At 44.1% G+C, this 17,743-nt stretch overlaps 1 protein-coding gene across 1 annotated transcript; it reads right to left on the bottom strand.

Moving 5' to 3' along the window:
• Positions 1–13,689: 13,689 nt before the first annotated feature.
• On the bottom strand, positions 13,690–16,086 carry LOC103717269 (putative pentatricopeptide repeat-containing protein At3g28640). Its single transcript, XM_008805589.4, has one exon. It carries the CDS (start codon positions 15,983–15,985, stop codon positions 14,441–14,443), a length of 1,545 nt encoding a protein of 514 aa, XP_008803811.2. The 5' UTR covers positions 15,986–16,086; the 3' UTR covers positions 13,690–14,440.
• Between the last annotated feature and the right edge of the window lie 1,657 nt (positions 16,087–17,743).

Here is a 17,743-nt window from a genome sequence, read left to right on the forward strand (position 1 = left end):
GGATATTGTTTGCTTTGGCTGGCTAACAGTAACTAAAACAATAGAAATTATCCTAATAAGTGTGTGCATTTAACACCATGCAATGAAGACATAAATGTGTTCCTACTTACAATGTACCAGAGTAGATTCTTGTGTGTGCCATTTAGATAAAACTATTAGCAAACCATGATAAGTGTGTGCAACATCAAAATAATTTTGTGCACATACATGATAGCTATGTGATGCATGGAGTTAATTGTGTGTTGGCAAATAAAAGAGGTGTGCAAATGGAAATAAATGTATGCCACATGATTATAAGTATGTGTTACCATGAAATAAGAATGTGCAGAGACATGATAGCTGTTGGATGGAGTTAACTATGTGCAAGCACATAATAGGTGTGTGCTAAATAGAAATAAATGTATGCCATACGAATATAAGTGTGTGCTACAAAGAAATAAGAATGTGTAGAGACATGATAGGTGTGTGCTGGATGAACTTAACTGTATGCCAACACATAACAAATGTATGCCAATGGAAATAAATATGAGCCACATGAATATAAGCGTGTGCTACATAGAAATAAGAATGTGTACAGAAATGATAAGCGTATGCTGGGTAGACTTAACTGTGTGCCAAGTGGAAATAAATGTGCCCAACATGATAAGTGTGAAGTATGCAAAGACTTCTCCTCTCTCCTGCACACACTCTTGCAATCTCTCATCTTCTCGCTTCTCTATCGGAGCCTGCCCCTATGGCCTTCCTCATAAGAGAAGTGCAACTCCTCCTCCCTAGGCTCTACTTCTTGATCACCTGATATGGACAAAAAATTAAGTTACGCATTAGGTTAAAATAGTGTTGATGTTATATACAAATGAACACCTATACCTAAAATCTTTGCTCCAATGTAGGAGATGTGGATACATGAATGGTGGTCAGTGGCTTCTCAGAAGGCTATTAGCATGCTCAATAGCCCATGCCTGCCAAAAATGAATGTAATCATTGCATTTGAAGTCAATACATCTCTTAATAATGAAATTACAAACAAACATAAAGATGTTTACCACTAAAACAACCATGCAACCATTCATATACCTAGTAGATCTCTTGCCAGTCATGTTCCTTCTCCTTACACTCTCGGCTAGATTAGGTATTCACTGGTGAAGAAAAACAAAAATTGCAAGACCCCAACTATATGATCTTAAGCAGTCTAAATCATCAAGATGTGAACATAATACCTTAGGAACATAATGTAGAAAATGATAGTGCAACTGAAGTCACACTAGCCCAAGACTGCCAACCACAATGTGAAGAAAATAAGCAAGCTACACACAGAGGATTCCAAAGATGAATAAGAGTGAACAATTAATTAAAGCAACTCAATACAATGATGGAGAACAATCAACTTGTGGTTGTGTTCCTAAATACAATTGATAGAGAAGTATTTTATAGACTTCATGGAGACTTCTAGTGCATGCATTCACATTAATTGCATGCAATTAAGACTGTATAGAAAAATGAACAGACATTATAGGAAGATGGATAAGTACATGAATATATTAATGATCCTTGCATGAATCTAGATTAATATGTATCTAGACTATTCCAAACAATCAACTTTACTAATTTCAACACTCCCCCTTAAAGTGATTTTTTGGAAATGAGTCTGAGTTTAGTATGGAGTGACTCGAACTATCTTCTAGAGAGTGACTAGGTGAAATTATTGGCAACATTCTCTTGAATTTGCACCTCCAAAGCGCTAATAGTGCTATTAAGAACATTTTCGCAAATGAAGTGATGCTCTAGCTCAATATGATTTGTTCTAGCATGACATACTAGGTTTGTTGAAAGCTTTATAGCACTTTGATTGTCACTAAGAAGTATGGTTGGCTTCTGGATAGGTGAATGGATATCTTCAACAAGTCTTCAAAGCCAAACACATTCTTGAGCAACAAGAGCAGCAGCTTTATATTCTGCTTCTGTGGTTGACAAAGAAATTAAATCTTGCTTTTTACTACACCAAAAAATACTTGTATCACTATAAAAGAAAATATAGCCAAATGTAGATCTTCGATCATCCAAGGCACCTCCCAAATCAGCATCCGTGTAGCCAAACAAAGAAAGATTAGCTCCCCTTTTGTAGAATAATTCCATATCAAGTAAAGAACTAACATACTTCAAGACTTTCTTTGCTGCTTCCAAATGTGGCTTTCGTGGTGCTTGCATAAACATGCTAATCAGCCCAACAGAGAAAGCAATATCCGGCCTTGTTATGGTCAACTAAAAAAGACTATCAAAAAGAGTACGATAAGGCCGAAGATCAGCCAATCAAAAGGGAACCTTCTTCACATTTCAATTTCACATTCATATCAAGTGGAGTGTAACACTTTCGTTGTTTTAATCCAAATCTGTCAACAAGCCTCTCTGCAGTACTTTTTTGAGTTACAAAAAAAATTCATTTATGGGTTTTTCCACCTCTAAGCGAAGAAAATGACTTAGTTCTCCCAATTTCTTCATATCAAATCAAATACAAAGTTCTTCTTGAAGCTTCGCAACTTTTCCTTCATCATTGCATGTTATTATCATATCATCTACGTACAAAAGAATAATCACATGCAATCCTTCATGCTTCTTGGTAAACAAACTTGGATCTAAATTAGAAGTAACATAGCCACAAAATTGCAAATATTGAGCAATGTTACCGTACCAAGCTCTTGGAGCTTGTTTTACCCCATAAAGGACTTTCTTGAGCTTACACACAAAATTTGAATGAGTGCTAGAAATATAACCAAGTTCACCTTCTATAGTCTTTTTGAACTCCAAAAATCTGGTAAAAGCTTCTAACTTATGCTTTACAAAAAAAACCCATGTCAATCTTGTAAAATCATCAACAAAAATTAACGTGTAATGAAATTTAGAATAAGAGAGAGTTCTAGTTGGTCCCATTAAGTCACTTTGAATACATTCTAGTGGAGCCTTACACCTTGAGAGAGATTTGTTAAATGGGAGATGATGTGCCTTTCTATATTAACAACCTTCACAAATTTCTCCATTACCAAAATTATTTAAATTTGGAAGCCCTAATACCAAGTTCTTTTGCACCATAACTCTTAACTTATTCATGTTAAGATGCCCAAGTCTAACATGCCATATGAATGATTACCATTGCTGCTCATCTTCTCAATATAAGATGTAGAAGTAGACAAAACAAATAAATCATCAACTCTCTTATCGGTGTAGATGACATTGGCCTTCAACACTTTAATATTTTGGAGCAACTTCACGTCATGTGGACCAAACAATACATAGTTACCAGAATCTACTACATTATCCATTGAAAAGACGTTTTTCTTCGTACCGAGACATGAAACACACTGTTAACTATGATAGAATCATCTTTTTTTGCCATTGATAACAACGTCGCTTTTTTTCTCGACAGAATGGATAGTATTGTCGGCTGTTACAATCACATCTTTCCTTTCATAATGACGAAAACTTGAAAACTTTGAGTCATCTCCAGTTAAATGATGGCCACAAGCAGAATCCACGATCCAACCATTTTAAAATTAATTGAATTCATAGAATCAATTGTGGTTGTCTTGGCCATGAAGCGCTTTCCCCAATCTACTTCATTTAGCTAATTATCATGCTTTAGAGTATCATCCACGTTGCTTTCTTTCAACTTGACACGATAATTTCTTCTTATATGCCCAGGTTTACCAACTGATAACACTTAAAGGTTTTCTTGTTATCTTTATTTGAAGAATTTGTAGCAACACTATTCATGCCTGAATCATTCTTCTTCTCTTTTTTTTTAAAATTCTTCTTTCTAGTGAGCAAAGCGCTTCCTTCTTCATGTTTTATTGAAACACCGGTCATTTGTTCTGCCAAGGATTTTTGTGAGGATAAGAGATTGTCAAACTCTTCCAAAGATGGTTGTTGAGCCCATCCTTGGATTGATGTAACATAAGGAATATATTCTAGTTTCAAGCCACAAACAATATTTTACTTCAACCATGCTTCAGAAATTGGTTCCTCCATATCCAAAAAAGAAATTTCTGAATACAGATTTTTAATTTTTAGAAAGAATTAAGCAATTGACAGATCACCTTGTATTGTATTTGCTAACTTGTTCTCTAACATTTGCAGCCAACCTTATCTTTTTTGTTGAACAATTTGTCCAGGGTCTACCATATTTCACTTGCCAAATTACACCGTATAATATGATCAAATTAATATGAGAAATACATCACTTCAAGACAAATTCTGCTATAGTATTTTTTTTTGCTTCCATTGCCTAAGATCTTCAGCATTTTCTACTATATCAACTCCATCGACAACCTTCCATAAGTCTTCATCAACAAGATCAGACACCATACATGTCCTCTATACTCCATAATTAGACTAGTTTAGCAATTCCACACCAAGTCCACCAATACGACCACTCAAATTATCTTGGAGCACCAGCTGATTTTCTTCATCAAGGGATCTTGTCACATACCAGCTACCACCTTTGTAGCTCTGATACCATGTAGGAAATACTAATAAAACCGAAGTCACACTAGCCCAAGACCACCAACAATAATGTGAAGAAAAAAAATAACCTACACACAGAGGACTCCAAAGATGAATAAGAGTGATAATTAATTAAAGCAACTCAATACAATGATGGAGAACAATTAACTTGTAGTTGTGTTCTCAAATACAACTGATAGAGAAGTATTTTATAAAATTTATGGAGACTTCTAGTGCATGTATTTACATTAATTGCATGTAATTAAGACTGCATAGGAAAATAAACAGACATTATAGGAAGGTGTAAAGATGGATAAGTACATGAATATATTAATGATCCTTGCATGAATCTAGATTAATATGTATCTAGACTATTCCAAACAATCAACTTTACTAATTTCAACATAGTAGTGCACGGTTGGGAAGAGGATTGTCACAAAAATATATAGAACCCATAATTTTGTGAAATCCTCTATATCTTCTTGTCCACTCTTTCCAATAAGATATTTAAATTTATTCTTTACTGCATCCATGTCAGTCTTTTCGTGATCACAACTAAGTGATGAGGTTAGACTTAATCCTCCCCACCCTCTACAATTCGACTTCATCTCTTGTGGCCCTCAAACCAAGAATGAGGGCAAAATCAGTCCCTATAAAAGGCACCAATATCTTGCCAAACCAAAATCCTCCTTATCATCATCCCAGAAGGAGAGCAATGTATCTAGAATTGGCCTACTCTACTTGATATATGGAAGAGCTAGCACATGTCCAAATGGAGTGCCAATCACCCTTTTCTTCTATTCCTAATATATAGACTCAACAAGGGTCACGGTGAGATGTATGAAGTGGTTGAAGTGGCACCTTTCATTGACCATATTCTTTGGTCCAATAAAAGGTGTTTTATCTCTCCTTGAATTGGAGCACTCTTCACTTTTTCGAATTTGATGTTGCTCCATTTTAGCCTTCCCATCTTAGATCTTTGCATCATGAATTAGATTCAAATAATACTTATTAGTAATATCATTGCAAAATTAGAAACACATATTTGACTAAATCATCATGTATTATTGAATGTTCTTCATAACTCTAATAAAGGAAATTCAACAGAAATGATAGTGAGATAACCATCAATGAAAGATGATAATGATATTTCCATGAGAAATATGACCAAGGCACTAGCTCAAGCTCTCAATCCATTTTATTTCCAAATATGAACCATTCTTGCTATGAAAAAGCAGATGTCAACTGAAACTACCACAAATGTCCATTCTTCTCAAAGTACTATCAATCAAATATCAGCAAGTTTAATTTAATTGTTTCAGTAATTACTGTCAAACTAATACCAAAAGTGAAGAAAATAGTAGAACTAACATTATTTATTGTGCATAGCCTTCAAGTAATGACATAGTATATTATATAACAATTTGGTGTTTGTCTATAATCAAATTAATTATGCTTTAATATCGAACTAAAGATAGATGCAAATTTGATTCTGTATGATACATGTGCTTAGTGGATAATAACAACAATGCGAGTAAAAATTGGATTTGAAAGATATACAACTCACATAGAATAAGTAGATAAGGGTGGAATGATCGATTAATCTAGCCGGTGAGAGGAGGGAGTCGATGCAGGCTGTAGAGATGATGAACGCTCATTCATGCTAGATGTCACGGCTCCTCGAATCGGGGCTGGACCGGACGCGGATCAAGGTATAAACCAGATCAGGTCGCTGGACGGGTTCGAGGTCTGATGGTGCTCTCTAGAGATTTGGGCAACTTGGAGACCAAATCTGGGCCCTAGGATCACCTAGGGAAACGTGTGCAAGATGTAGGTGGAATACCCAAGAGCATGGGGCCGTGGGCACGTGCTCCAAGGCGTGTATTGTTGAGAATACATGCTGGTTCATCATTAGGAGGAAAGCTGCTGCAACGAGACTAATTCAGCGTTGTGGGCTTATCTCGAATTATGGACTGAATTCGAGAAATTGGGATGCATGGAAATGTGTGCCACTGATGGAGGAACGTGGCATAAGTCTCCAAAAGGCAAGGGACACGTTTTAACACGTTTTTATAACTGAAAACGTGTATGGTTAGAAGACGTGGCTGAAACGCTGTTTCCACGCGCTTTCACTTTGAGGGGCATTTTGGGAACTCTACAGAAGTCCGTTCAAAGTGGAAAAGGTGCCATCTGGAAGGATTCTTCGTCCTGAATCCAACGAATCTAGTTTCATGATAATCGGAGTTCGTTTGTGGCACGAACTTGGCTATTTTATCTGATTGCGCAGAATCCTGCGGGAATCGGGGTTTTCCTATCTTATCTAGAATTCATCCTTATCTTGTGCATGGGAAGTTGAGTTCGTGAGGGACTTGTAACTGGAGGTTGTTCCTCTATAAGAGGACCCTCAAAGGGGAGGGATTGGTAATCCGGGAGAGCTGGAGAGGCCAAGAGAGCTTATTGTAATCAGTTGAGTGGTTATTCAATAAAGTTCTCTTCCCCTACATTTCTTCTTCTCCTTCGTGGTGTTTTCTGGTGTTGTGTTTCGCTGCATTATTGTTGTTAGGCGTGACCTAAGTCATAGAGACTAGGTACCCACGCCAGGAAGGCTGATCGGTTATCTTTGATAGACCGAGCCGCACGTTGTTGGGATTCGCTTTGTAATCCCTTCGTTCGTGTCACTTGGTATCAGAGCCATACCAGAAATGAAGGAGACGACCTTTACGGTAACTTCCATGGTGGGAATGGCGGACGCATCATCCTCGACCATGGATCCCAATCCAGCCTCAGGAGGAGGCACGGCGATGGGTGGAGCGCATCCAGTTGATGAATCTCTGTATGGGTTACGTATTGCATCTCCGGTTATCTCCGCCGACAATCGATTACGGAGGTGCGAGGCCCAAATAGCTGAGGTTGAAGGACGGATGGAGGACCTTGAGGGTAGGGACGCAACCCTCCGAGGTGAAATCGCCGCTCAGCTGAACCAGATTTCCTTCGATATGGAGCGGCGCTATAAGGAAGTGCTGCGGCGTAACGAGGAGTTGGAGATCATGGTGAAGGCTCTCCAAAATCAGGTGGTTGGCCTTTTAAAGGAGAGTACCACCACAGGCATATCCTCTTCTCCATTGACAATGGAGGTCGCAAGAGAGGCTACGCGCCCCCTGCACAAGCTTGATGTTCCCAAGCCACAAGAGTTCTGCGGACAACGGTCCGCAAAGGAGGTGGATAACTTTCTTTTCGCCGTGGAGCAATACTTGCAGGTTACCGGCGTGAGGGAGGAAGCCATGAAGGTGAGCACGGCGGCCATGTTCTTGAGGGATGTGGCGATGCTTTGGTGGCGACGTCGGGCCGACGATGTGAAGCGAGGGGCTGTTCCAATCACCACTTGGGTACAGTTCCAAACTGAACTTCGAAAGCAATTCTTCCCCGCATTCGCTAAGGATGATGCTCGAGCACGACTACGGCGACTCACGCAAAAGGGCGATGTGCGTGAGTATGTGCGAGAGTTCAGCGAATTGTTGTTGGAGGTACCAGACCTCAGCAATGAGGACTCTCTCTTCACTTTCCTTGACGGGCTCAAACCGTGGGCAAAGATGGAATTGCAGCGAAGAGGAGTCCAGAGTTTGAACGAGGCGATAGCTCAAGCGGAGGCTCTCATCGAGTTCAAGACTCAACCCACAGCTCCCAAAGCCCAAGCATCGAAACAGGGCAAAGATGGGGGAGCGAAATCAGGTCACAAAGGAGGTACAAAGGGCTCGAATCTGAGCTCCTCGAGTGGAGGGGCTTCCCAAGCGAAGGGCAAAGGGGTGGCGCAAGGTACCAGCACCATCTCATGCTATATTTGTAATGGACCGCACAAGGTGAAGGACTGTCCATTGAGGGGCAAGATAGCATCTATGGCGGTGGAGGAGAAGCAAGAGACCGACCAAAGGATGGGCTCACTCAGTCTCAATGCCCTGAAGGCCAAGGGGCCACGAGGTCTGCTCTATGCACCTATCTGCATTGGTGGTCACATCTTCCAGGCACTCATTGATACGGGTGCCACTGACTTCTTCGTGGACCTAGCTACGGCAAAGAGGTTAAATCTGAAGATTGAACATGATGAACACACGTTCAAGGCAGTCAACTCCACAGAAGTGGCTACCAGTGGAACGTCGAAGGATGTTGAGATCCAATTCGGCGCATGGACCGGACGGGTGACAGCGGTGGTCGCCCCGATCGACGACTACGAGGTGGTCATCGGCATGTCTTTGCTTACCCAGCTACAAGCCATGATAAAGCCGGATTCAGATGTGGTGGTGGTCTTGAATCCGAGTGGAGCTTGCCTAGTTCCAGGGAAGCGAGTTAAAGGGACTCCGCAGCGAGTCCTATCGGCGATGCAACTTGCTAAGGGGCTGAGAAGGGGACTTCCAACATATATTGCGTCCCTTCAGGAGGAAGAACTACTGGAAGGAGAGGAGATTCCAGCGCCCATCGAGGGTGTTCTCACTGAATTCGGGGATGTGATGCCCCCGGAGTTACCCAAGCAATTGCCGCCAAAAAGAGAAATCGATCATCGGATTGATTTGGTGCATGGAGCACGTCCACCAGCTCAAGCACCATATAGGATGGCCCCACCTGAACTCCAGGAGCTGAGGAGGCAGCTAACGGAGTTGGTGGACAGCAGGTTCATTCGACCTTTGAAGAGTCCGTATGGAGCACCGGTACTTTTTCAGAAGAAGCACGATGGTTCGTTGAGACTCTGCATCGACTACAGGGCCCTCAACAAGCTCACGGTGAAGAACAAGTACCCCATTCCTCGGATTGATGATTTGTTCGATCAACTTGGCAAGGCACGATGGATTTCCAAGTTGGATCTTCGCAGCGGGTACTATCAGGTTCGCGTGGCGGAGGAGGACATTGAGAAGACTGCATGTGTGACAAGGTACGGGAGCTTTGAGTACCTTGTCATGCCTTTCGGCCTCACCAACGCACCAGCAACTTTCTGTGCTTTGATGCAGCGTGTACTCCACGACTTCATCGATAAATTCGTGGTAGTATACTTGGATGACATTGTTGTATACAGCCGGACATTGGATGAGCATATGGCACACCTGAGGCAAGTCTTCTCTACCCTACGGCAGCACCAACTCTTTGTGAAGAGGGAGAAGTGTGTGTTTGCGCAGCAGAGGGTGCCGTTCCTCGGGCACATCATTGGGGATGGAAGGCTCAAGATGGATCCCTCAAAAATTTCAGCCATAGCCGAGTGGGAGGTACCTACACGTGTTACACACTTATGCTCTTTTCTTGGCTTGGCAAATTACTATAGGAGGTTCATCATCGGATATTCGAAGTTATGCGCCCCACTGACGGATTTGTTAAAGAAGGATCGACCATGGCGGTGGTCAAACCAATGTCAGGAGGCATTTGATCGTCTCAAGCAGGCGGTCACGGCGGAGCCGGTCCTCGTGTTACCGGACTTTTCTATTTCTTTTGAAGTCCACACCGACGCATCAGATTTTGCCATTGGAGGGGTGCTCATGCAGGAAGGGCACCCAGTGGCCTACGAGAGTCGGAAGTTGAATGACACCGAGCGCAGGTATACGGTTCATGAAAAGGAGATGACTGCAATTGTGCACTGTCTTCGAACCTGGCGTCATTACCTCCTCGGATCTAAGTTTGTGGTGCGCACGGATAACATGGCCACAAGCTACTTTCAGACCCAACCAAAACTCACCCCCAAGCAGGCGAGATGGCAGCAGTTTCTGGCTGAATTTGATTTCGACATCGAGTACAAGCCGGGCCGAACAAATTCAGTCCCTGATGCTTTGAGTAGAAAGGCACAGCTGGCTGCAGTCTCTTCCTTTTTCAGACCAGCAAGTAACCTAATGGAGAGGGTCAAGACCGAGATGAAGAAGGATCAATGGGCCACTTCCATGGGTGAACTCATCAAAGACGGCAAGGCGCGCCGTTTCTGGACCGAAGGAGGGCTGATTTTGACACAAGGGCGACGTGTCTATGTGCCTTCAGGTGGAGGGCTGAGGCGCGAGGTGTTGCGAGAACACCATGATTCTATGTGGGCGGGACACCAAGGGGTGCATCGGACCCAAGCTCTCATAGAACATAACTACTATTGGCCGAAGATGCGGGATGACATCGAGGAGTATGTTCGCACTTGTCTACTATGCCAACAAGACAAGATTGAACATCGACGGCCTGCGGGGTTGTTGGAGCCATTACCTATACCAGAGCGTCCGTGGGAGAGTGTCTCCATGGACTTCATCATAGGACTACTTCTGGCGGATGGGAACAGCTCTATCATGGTAGTGGTGGATCGCTTCTCGAAGTACGGAGTCTTCATTGCAGCACCTACTACTTGCCATGCAGAGGACGTGGCGCGGTTGTTCTTTACATATGTGGTGAAATATTGGGGAATACCGCGGAGTATCGTTTCTGATCGCGATGCTCGCTTCACGAGGAAGTTCTGGACGGAGTTATTTCGGATGCTCGGAACGGAGTTGAAGATGTCCACGGCCTTCCACCCTCAGACCGATGGCCAAACAGAGCGAACCAATGCATTATTGGAGATGTATTTGAGGCACTATGTGAGTGCCAACCAGCGGGATTGGGTGCGACTCTTGGACCAAGCCCAATTCAGCTACAACTTACAGCGATCGGAGTCGACAGGTAAATCACCATTCGAGGTGATTACAGGGCTGCAACCAGACACTCCGGGAAGTATCGCAGCAGACTACATGGGACGTAGTCCGACCGCCTACAGGTTCGTGAGGGATCTGAAGAAGGATACAGATTTGGTTCAGGTCTCCTTGTGGAAGGCGACCAAACGAATGAAGAAGTGGGCTGACATAAAGCGGCGGACAGCTGAATTTCAGGTTGGTGATCGGATATTGGTGAAGCTTTATCATCACATAAAATTGAAGTCGGGCTACCACAAAGCACTTGTGAGGAGGTATGAAGGTCCCTTCATCATCACACATCGAATTGGAGAGACAGCATACCGATTGTCGCTGCCTTCCAAGCTGAAAGTGCACCCGGTGTTCCACGTGTCCTTGTTGAAACCATTCAAAGAGGACACAACTGACCCTTCTCGGGCTCGAAGCGGGCGAGCTCCAGTGGCCGTACGAGTTCATTACACCAAGAAGGTTTCTGAAATCAAGGCGGACAGGAAAAAGGGTAACCGTGTGCAATACTTAGTCCGATGGAAAGGACTATCAGATTCAGAAGCAAGCTGGGAATATGGTGACGAACTATGGCAGTTCGAAGACATCATCAACGAGTACCGCCTAGCCTCGTCAGGGGCGACTTCGGCTTAGGTGGGGGAGGGTGTCACGGCTCCTCGAATCGGGGCTGGACCGGACGCGGATCAAGGTATAAACCAGATCAGGTCGCTGGACGGGTTCGAGGTCTGACGGTGCTCTCTAGAGATTTGGGCAACTTGGAGACCAAATCTGGGCCCTAGGATCACCTAGGGAAACGTGTGTAAGATGTAGGTGGAATACCCAAGAGCATGGGGCCGTCGGCACGTGCTCCAAGGCGTGTATTGTTGAGAATACATGCTGGTTCATCATTAGGAGAAAAGCTGCTGCAACGAGACTGATTCAGCGTTGTGGGCTTATCTCGAAGCATGGACTGAATCCGGAAAATTGGGATGCATGGAAATGTGTGCCACTGATGGAGGAACGTGGCATAAGTCTCCAGAAGGCAAGGGACACGTTTTAACACGTTTTTATAACTGAAAACGTGTATGGTTAGAAGACGTGGCTGAAACGCTGTTTCCACGCGCTTTCACTTTGAGGGGCATTTTGGAAACTCTACAGAAGTCCGTTCAAAGTGGAAAAGGTGCCATCTGGAAGGATTCTTCGTCCTGAATCCAACGAATCTAGTTTCATGGTAATCGGAGTTCGTTTGTGGCACGAACTTGGCTGTTTTATCTGATTGCGCAGAATCCTGCGAGAATCGGGGTTTTCCTATCTTATCTAGAATTCATCCTTATCTTGTGCATGGGAAGTTGAGTTCGTGAGGGACTTGTAACTGGAGGTTGTTCCTCTATAAGAGGACCCTCAAAGGGGGGGGATTGGTAATCCGGGAAAGCTGGAGAGGCCAAGAGAGCTTATTGTAATCAGTTGAGTGGTTATTCAATAAAGTTCTCTTCCCCTACATTTCTTCTTCTCCTTCGTGGTGTTTTCTGGTGTTGTGTTTCGCTGCATTATTGTTGTTAGGCGTGACCTAAGTCATAGAGACTAGGTACCCACACCAGGAAGGCTGATCGGTTATCTTTGATAGACCGAGCCGTACGTTGTTGGGATTCGCTTTGTAATCCCTTCGTTCGTGTCATAGAGACACAATGGTACGCCCATGCACGTAGAAGAGAGGGTGAGATGGTGAGTGAAGAGAAAAATACAAAGGAGTGAGAGAGTTGGGAGGCCGGAATTTAGCACGTCGACGCCAAACAAATAGGGTATTCATAGATTTCAGCTGGACGGAGGAGTGGGGAAATCAGAAGGGTTGGGAAGAAAGGTTAGGATCGGCCATAGGATTTTTTCCGAAGAACTTTTTTATCCACTGAGGCGCAAGGTGTGATAGAAGGGAGGAAAGCGAGTGGGTGCCAGTGAGGAAGATGGCGAGTTGCAGCTTGGACGAGTAGAGCAAGGTGGCGGAGTGAGAGGGAAGCACGGTGGAGTATACGGAAGATGCGGTTCGACAAAATAGGAGTGCAAAAAATTGGGAAGAAGGGTTTAGGGATGAAAAAATATGGAGGGTATTTTCGTCCTCCAGGGATGTATAGTTAAAAACCAATTTGCATGTGGACCGGATGTTATAAAACCAGTTCACAAAGGTTAACAATTAAGGCATGGTCCAAAGATGGACTGGCCATTAATTTCCCCAAAATCTTTAGCTTGATGTTTGGAAAGGAGGAATTTTCGATTTCACAAAAGAACAATCGCATGCGACCTCAAATGAAGCTCCTTGCAGCAAGTTCTCTCTTCTTAATATTCTGTTTGATGAGGAACATATATATGCTGCAGATAACTTTCAAGACCTCAATCTAGACGCAGTTCCTCATGGAATAGAATATGCTATAACAATAAATGATGGACTTTTTTTTTTTTTCCTTTTGTTGATAAAAGGAGAAGCAAGAGCTCTACCAATAGACATAGAAATGAACATAAACAACTCATTTAAGTGCATTGCTACTGATTGACACAGAACTGATTAATTTTTCATGATTCCCTGATTAGCAGCCAAGAATTTAACTAACATTTGGATGGCATATTTATACACATGGCCACCAAACTGCAAAGCACTGATTGGCAGCAAAAAGTTTAAATTATACTTCTGCTGACATATTTATATGCATGACTCAAATGGCAGAACACTGATTGTTTCCTGATTCCTTGGTTAGCAGCAAAGAACATAGTTTACTCTTCTGCTGACATATTCATGTGCATGACCATCAATTGGCAGAGCACTGGTTTTTCCAGTTCCTTCATTAACAGCAAGAACTCTCTTCTGCTCACACATTCATTTTGATTCGAGACTGAGAAGCGACTTCAAGTATCTCAAGTTTCCAGAGATAAAATTTAGTAAGTTGTTCTACAACCCCCAGTGCTGAGGTAGCTACTTTGTTTCTTGGACAGTCAATTTTCCTGCCAAAACCTTAATGCATGACAGGCTGAATGTCCATCAGCTCCACGAAGATAATTCTCTGATAAATCCCCCACAAGGTTCATCCGGTACAAAGATTAGCAGGATTCTTGTATGGGCATAACCCCAAATGTAGCATAATTTGGATCCGCTGCCTCTTCATTTTTGAATCAAAAGCTATTCTGATGTATTTAGGGGGAATGAAACTCTAGCCTCTTCAAATTTGTTCTTAAGAAAATCAACCAAATCACTCATTCTAGGATGCCATATAAGAAGAAGTCCTTCATTTGAGCAGAAAAGGACTTCAACATTCACTTTCAGTGACTTGCAGCAATGAAATCTCTTCTTGCTCCAACTCTAGCATGGAGTGGTGGCTCATGTGCTCCATCAAGTTTTCCAACATCCTCCAAATCTCTAGCCGCAATGGGTGTGCTTGATCGCCTGCAACAAATGAGCTAACTTTACCATTCACCTCAATTACACTACAAGCAGGCGATTTCTTAATTCCCCGACTGCCTATCAGCTTTCGAACTTTGCTTGCCTCCTCCCTCCTGTTGGCACTGAGATATATGTTCGACAACTGGACGTACACACCCTCATCATCTCCATTACCATCCGTGATCCTCTGGAGCTCTGCAACTGCTAGCTCTGCAAGCTCGACATTTCCAAAAATCCTACAACCAGTGAGCAATGATCCCCACACAGAAGCCCGTGGCCTCATTGGCATCCCATGAATAAGTCCCAAAGCATCATTTAACCGGCCTACCCTGCACAGCATGTCAACAGCACAGCTGTAGTGCTCATGCTCGGGCTTAACACCGTAGCATGTTTCCATTTCAGCCAGCAGCCGCAGGCCATCCTCCACAAGCCCAGCATGTGCACAGGCCGCAAGGGAACCAAGAAGCACGATGCCATCCGGCTGCACGCCGTCCTCCAGCATCCGGCCCAAGCAGCAGATCGCCTCCTTTGCTAGCCCGTGCACTGCGAACCCACCAATCATCGTAGCCCACATGTGGGTGTTCTTCTCCGGCACAGCGTCGAACACCCTGACAGCTTCCTCGATGCAACCGCACTTGGCATACATGCTCACGAGAGACGATGCAATGAAGGTGTCATTCAAGAAAGATGGGTCCTTCTTCTCAATGTACTTATGAATCCAAACCCCCTCCCTGAAAGTGCCGGAATGAGCACAAGCAGTGAGAGCCGTGGTGACAGTGAACTCGTCGGGCTCGATCCCAGCGAGCAGCATGTCCCGGAAGAGGCGCAGCGCATCAGAGGGGAGGCCATGGCGGATGTACGCGTTCATGAGGACGTCCCAGTGGACGGGGTCTCTCTGAGGGGTTTCGTCGAACAGCTTCCTGGCTTCGTCGGGGAGGCCGGCGTAGAGGCGCAGGAGGGCGGTCTGGACGTAGTGGTCAGCGGAGGCGAGCCCGTTCTTATAGACCATGGAGTGAATTTGGGCGCCGGCGGGGATGGAGGGGATCGCAGCGCAGGCGGCGAGGGCGAAGGGGTAGGAGTGGTGGTCGGGGGAGGTGGAGGGGGAGCGGAGGAGAAGGCGGAAAAAGGCGAGGCCGCGGGCGGGGTCGGGGCCGCGGGAGTGGGCGCGGATGAGGGCGTTGTAGGCGAAGGCGTTGAGAGGGGCCGGGGGGTGGCGAAGGAGGAGCGCGGCGTGGAAGAGGGCCGGAGGGCGGAGGGAGCAAGAGGCAAGGACGAGGCTGCCGAGGACGGAGGGGTGCCGGAGGGGACCGTGGGTGAGGAGGAAGGCGTGGGCGGCGCGGAGCTGCCGCTCGTCAGAGCAGCGCTGGAGGAGGGAGAAGCACCACTGCCAGGGCGGCCGGGCGCCTACCATCTGTTCGGTCGGGTCTGCGTCCGGGTCCCATAAGACCAGACAGCCGTGGAAGGCGGTCCGGTTGGGGCCTGGATGCCTTTTTCCTATTTTCGACGAGTAAATGGCTAAATACTACGAGCCGTTGGATCCACTTCAACCCGTGTAATTTTTATAGGGTGTACACTCATGCTCTTTTTGGACTTGGATGATGGGAGTTCAACATTAATATTGTTCACCAGCCATGGAGGCCAATGTAAATTGGCACCAAACAAATCAAGATTATGCGGTGCGGGAGCTGTAAATTGATTTGAGAATGGTTCGGGTGCGCTGGAGATTGGACTTGAAATGGACATGTTGGGTTTGTCGAATGCCTAGTTGGCAAAGCCTCGACTCAATCCATAATTATTATAGTTCAAGTTTTGAAATGAATATATCATCCCAGGATTGTTGGGACTGAAGCTAGAAAATGGAATGACACACCGGGCTTGTTAGGACAAGACTTAGAATAAAGGATGGCACATCAAGAATATTAGGGGTGGCAACATGATGGGTATGATGGGTTAGTAGGTTATTATCCATATGTACCCCACAATAAGAAATCACGTTCCCATGCTTGCGCCATACCTATCTTGGGGAAGGGTTGGGTCGGATAGAGTTAAACAAAAATAGTATGAATTGTGCTACCTTTTAGGGTGGAGAATCTAGTAAAAGGTTTAGGGTTATATCAAATTAGGTCATATTCGAGGGGCCATTACTTCAGCACCCGCCCCTAATTTACCAAGATTTTATAATCGAAACCCATCCCCCACCGGCTCGAGTTGGGTTGGGTAAAACCAACCCTATTAGGATTGAGTCAAGTCGGATATCTGATGGTATAGCTTAAATTGCCATCTCTAATCGGGGTTGTTGAGAATGAAGCTTGGAAGCTAGATGATACCCAAAATTATCAAGAGAGAAGATAAGAAAAGTAGATACACCACAAGATTGTCACCAGTCAAGCAAGAAAATAGGTAGAAGATATCATAGGATTGCCGAAGGTACGAATGGATATGGATGATATAATCAGTTTAGAAAATTTAGGAGTTTGATTAGTGCTCACCGACAAAACATTGAATGATTGAGTACAAGAAACTGATGCTGCTTGCTCAAATGGAATAGGCATAGAGGAGCTATTATATAAAGGCTTGCAAGATCATCCTCCAAGCCTCCCAAATACAATGATGGGTAGCTAGCACTGGACTATGTGCTGGTGAAGAAACCAGTTCAACACTGATTGGATCCATGACTAGCCTCAGGCCATGGCTGCAAGCCCATATCTATGATATGGGCATTCATATGGAAGCTTGGACTACATCTAATGGTGGCCTAATTTGAAATGTACTCGAACGACAATCTAACCTAACCAGAGGGTTAGCATGAAGCCTGGGCAGCAAGGGTTGCAAGCTATCATTGTTAGAATTTCTGGATCATTATATACTGGAAAAACACTAAGATGGACCATAGCCCAAAACTTTATGAATCACAACTTTATTTGGGCTTTACCAGTCAATCTATCTGAATCACTTTCAACTCATTTTTCGCAAATAGTATAAAACACGCATCTAATGGCAACCCACATTTTAAATAAAATCTTACATTCTCCCACTTGGGCAATATTGATTGTTGGGGTTTTAAAAAAAGTGTTATACTTATTTTAGGAAAATGACTCTCAGGTTGAACAACTTTGTGGCCACATAAACATGATTCAGAAGAGAACATCTCAGTACAGGACCCGATCTA

The sequence above is a fragment of the Phoenix dactylifera genome, unplaced genomic scaffold (assembly GCF_009389715.1).
Source record: "Phoenix dactylifera cultivar Barhee BC4 unplaced genomic scaffold, palm_55x_up_171113_PBpolish2nd_filt_p 000051F, whole genome shotgun sequence".
Lineage (NCBI taxonomy): Eukaryota > Viridiplantae > Streptophyta > Magnoliopsida > Arecales > Arecaceae > Phoenix > Phoenix dactylifera.

Bases quoted from the DNA above. Each gene is read 5' to 3' on its own strand.
- LOC103717269 (XM_008805589.4), bottom strand. From the start codon at position 15,985: ATGGTAGGCGCCCGGCCGCCCTGGCAGTGGTGCTTCTCCCTCCTCCAG.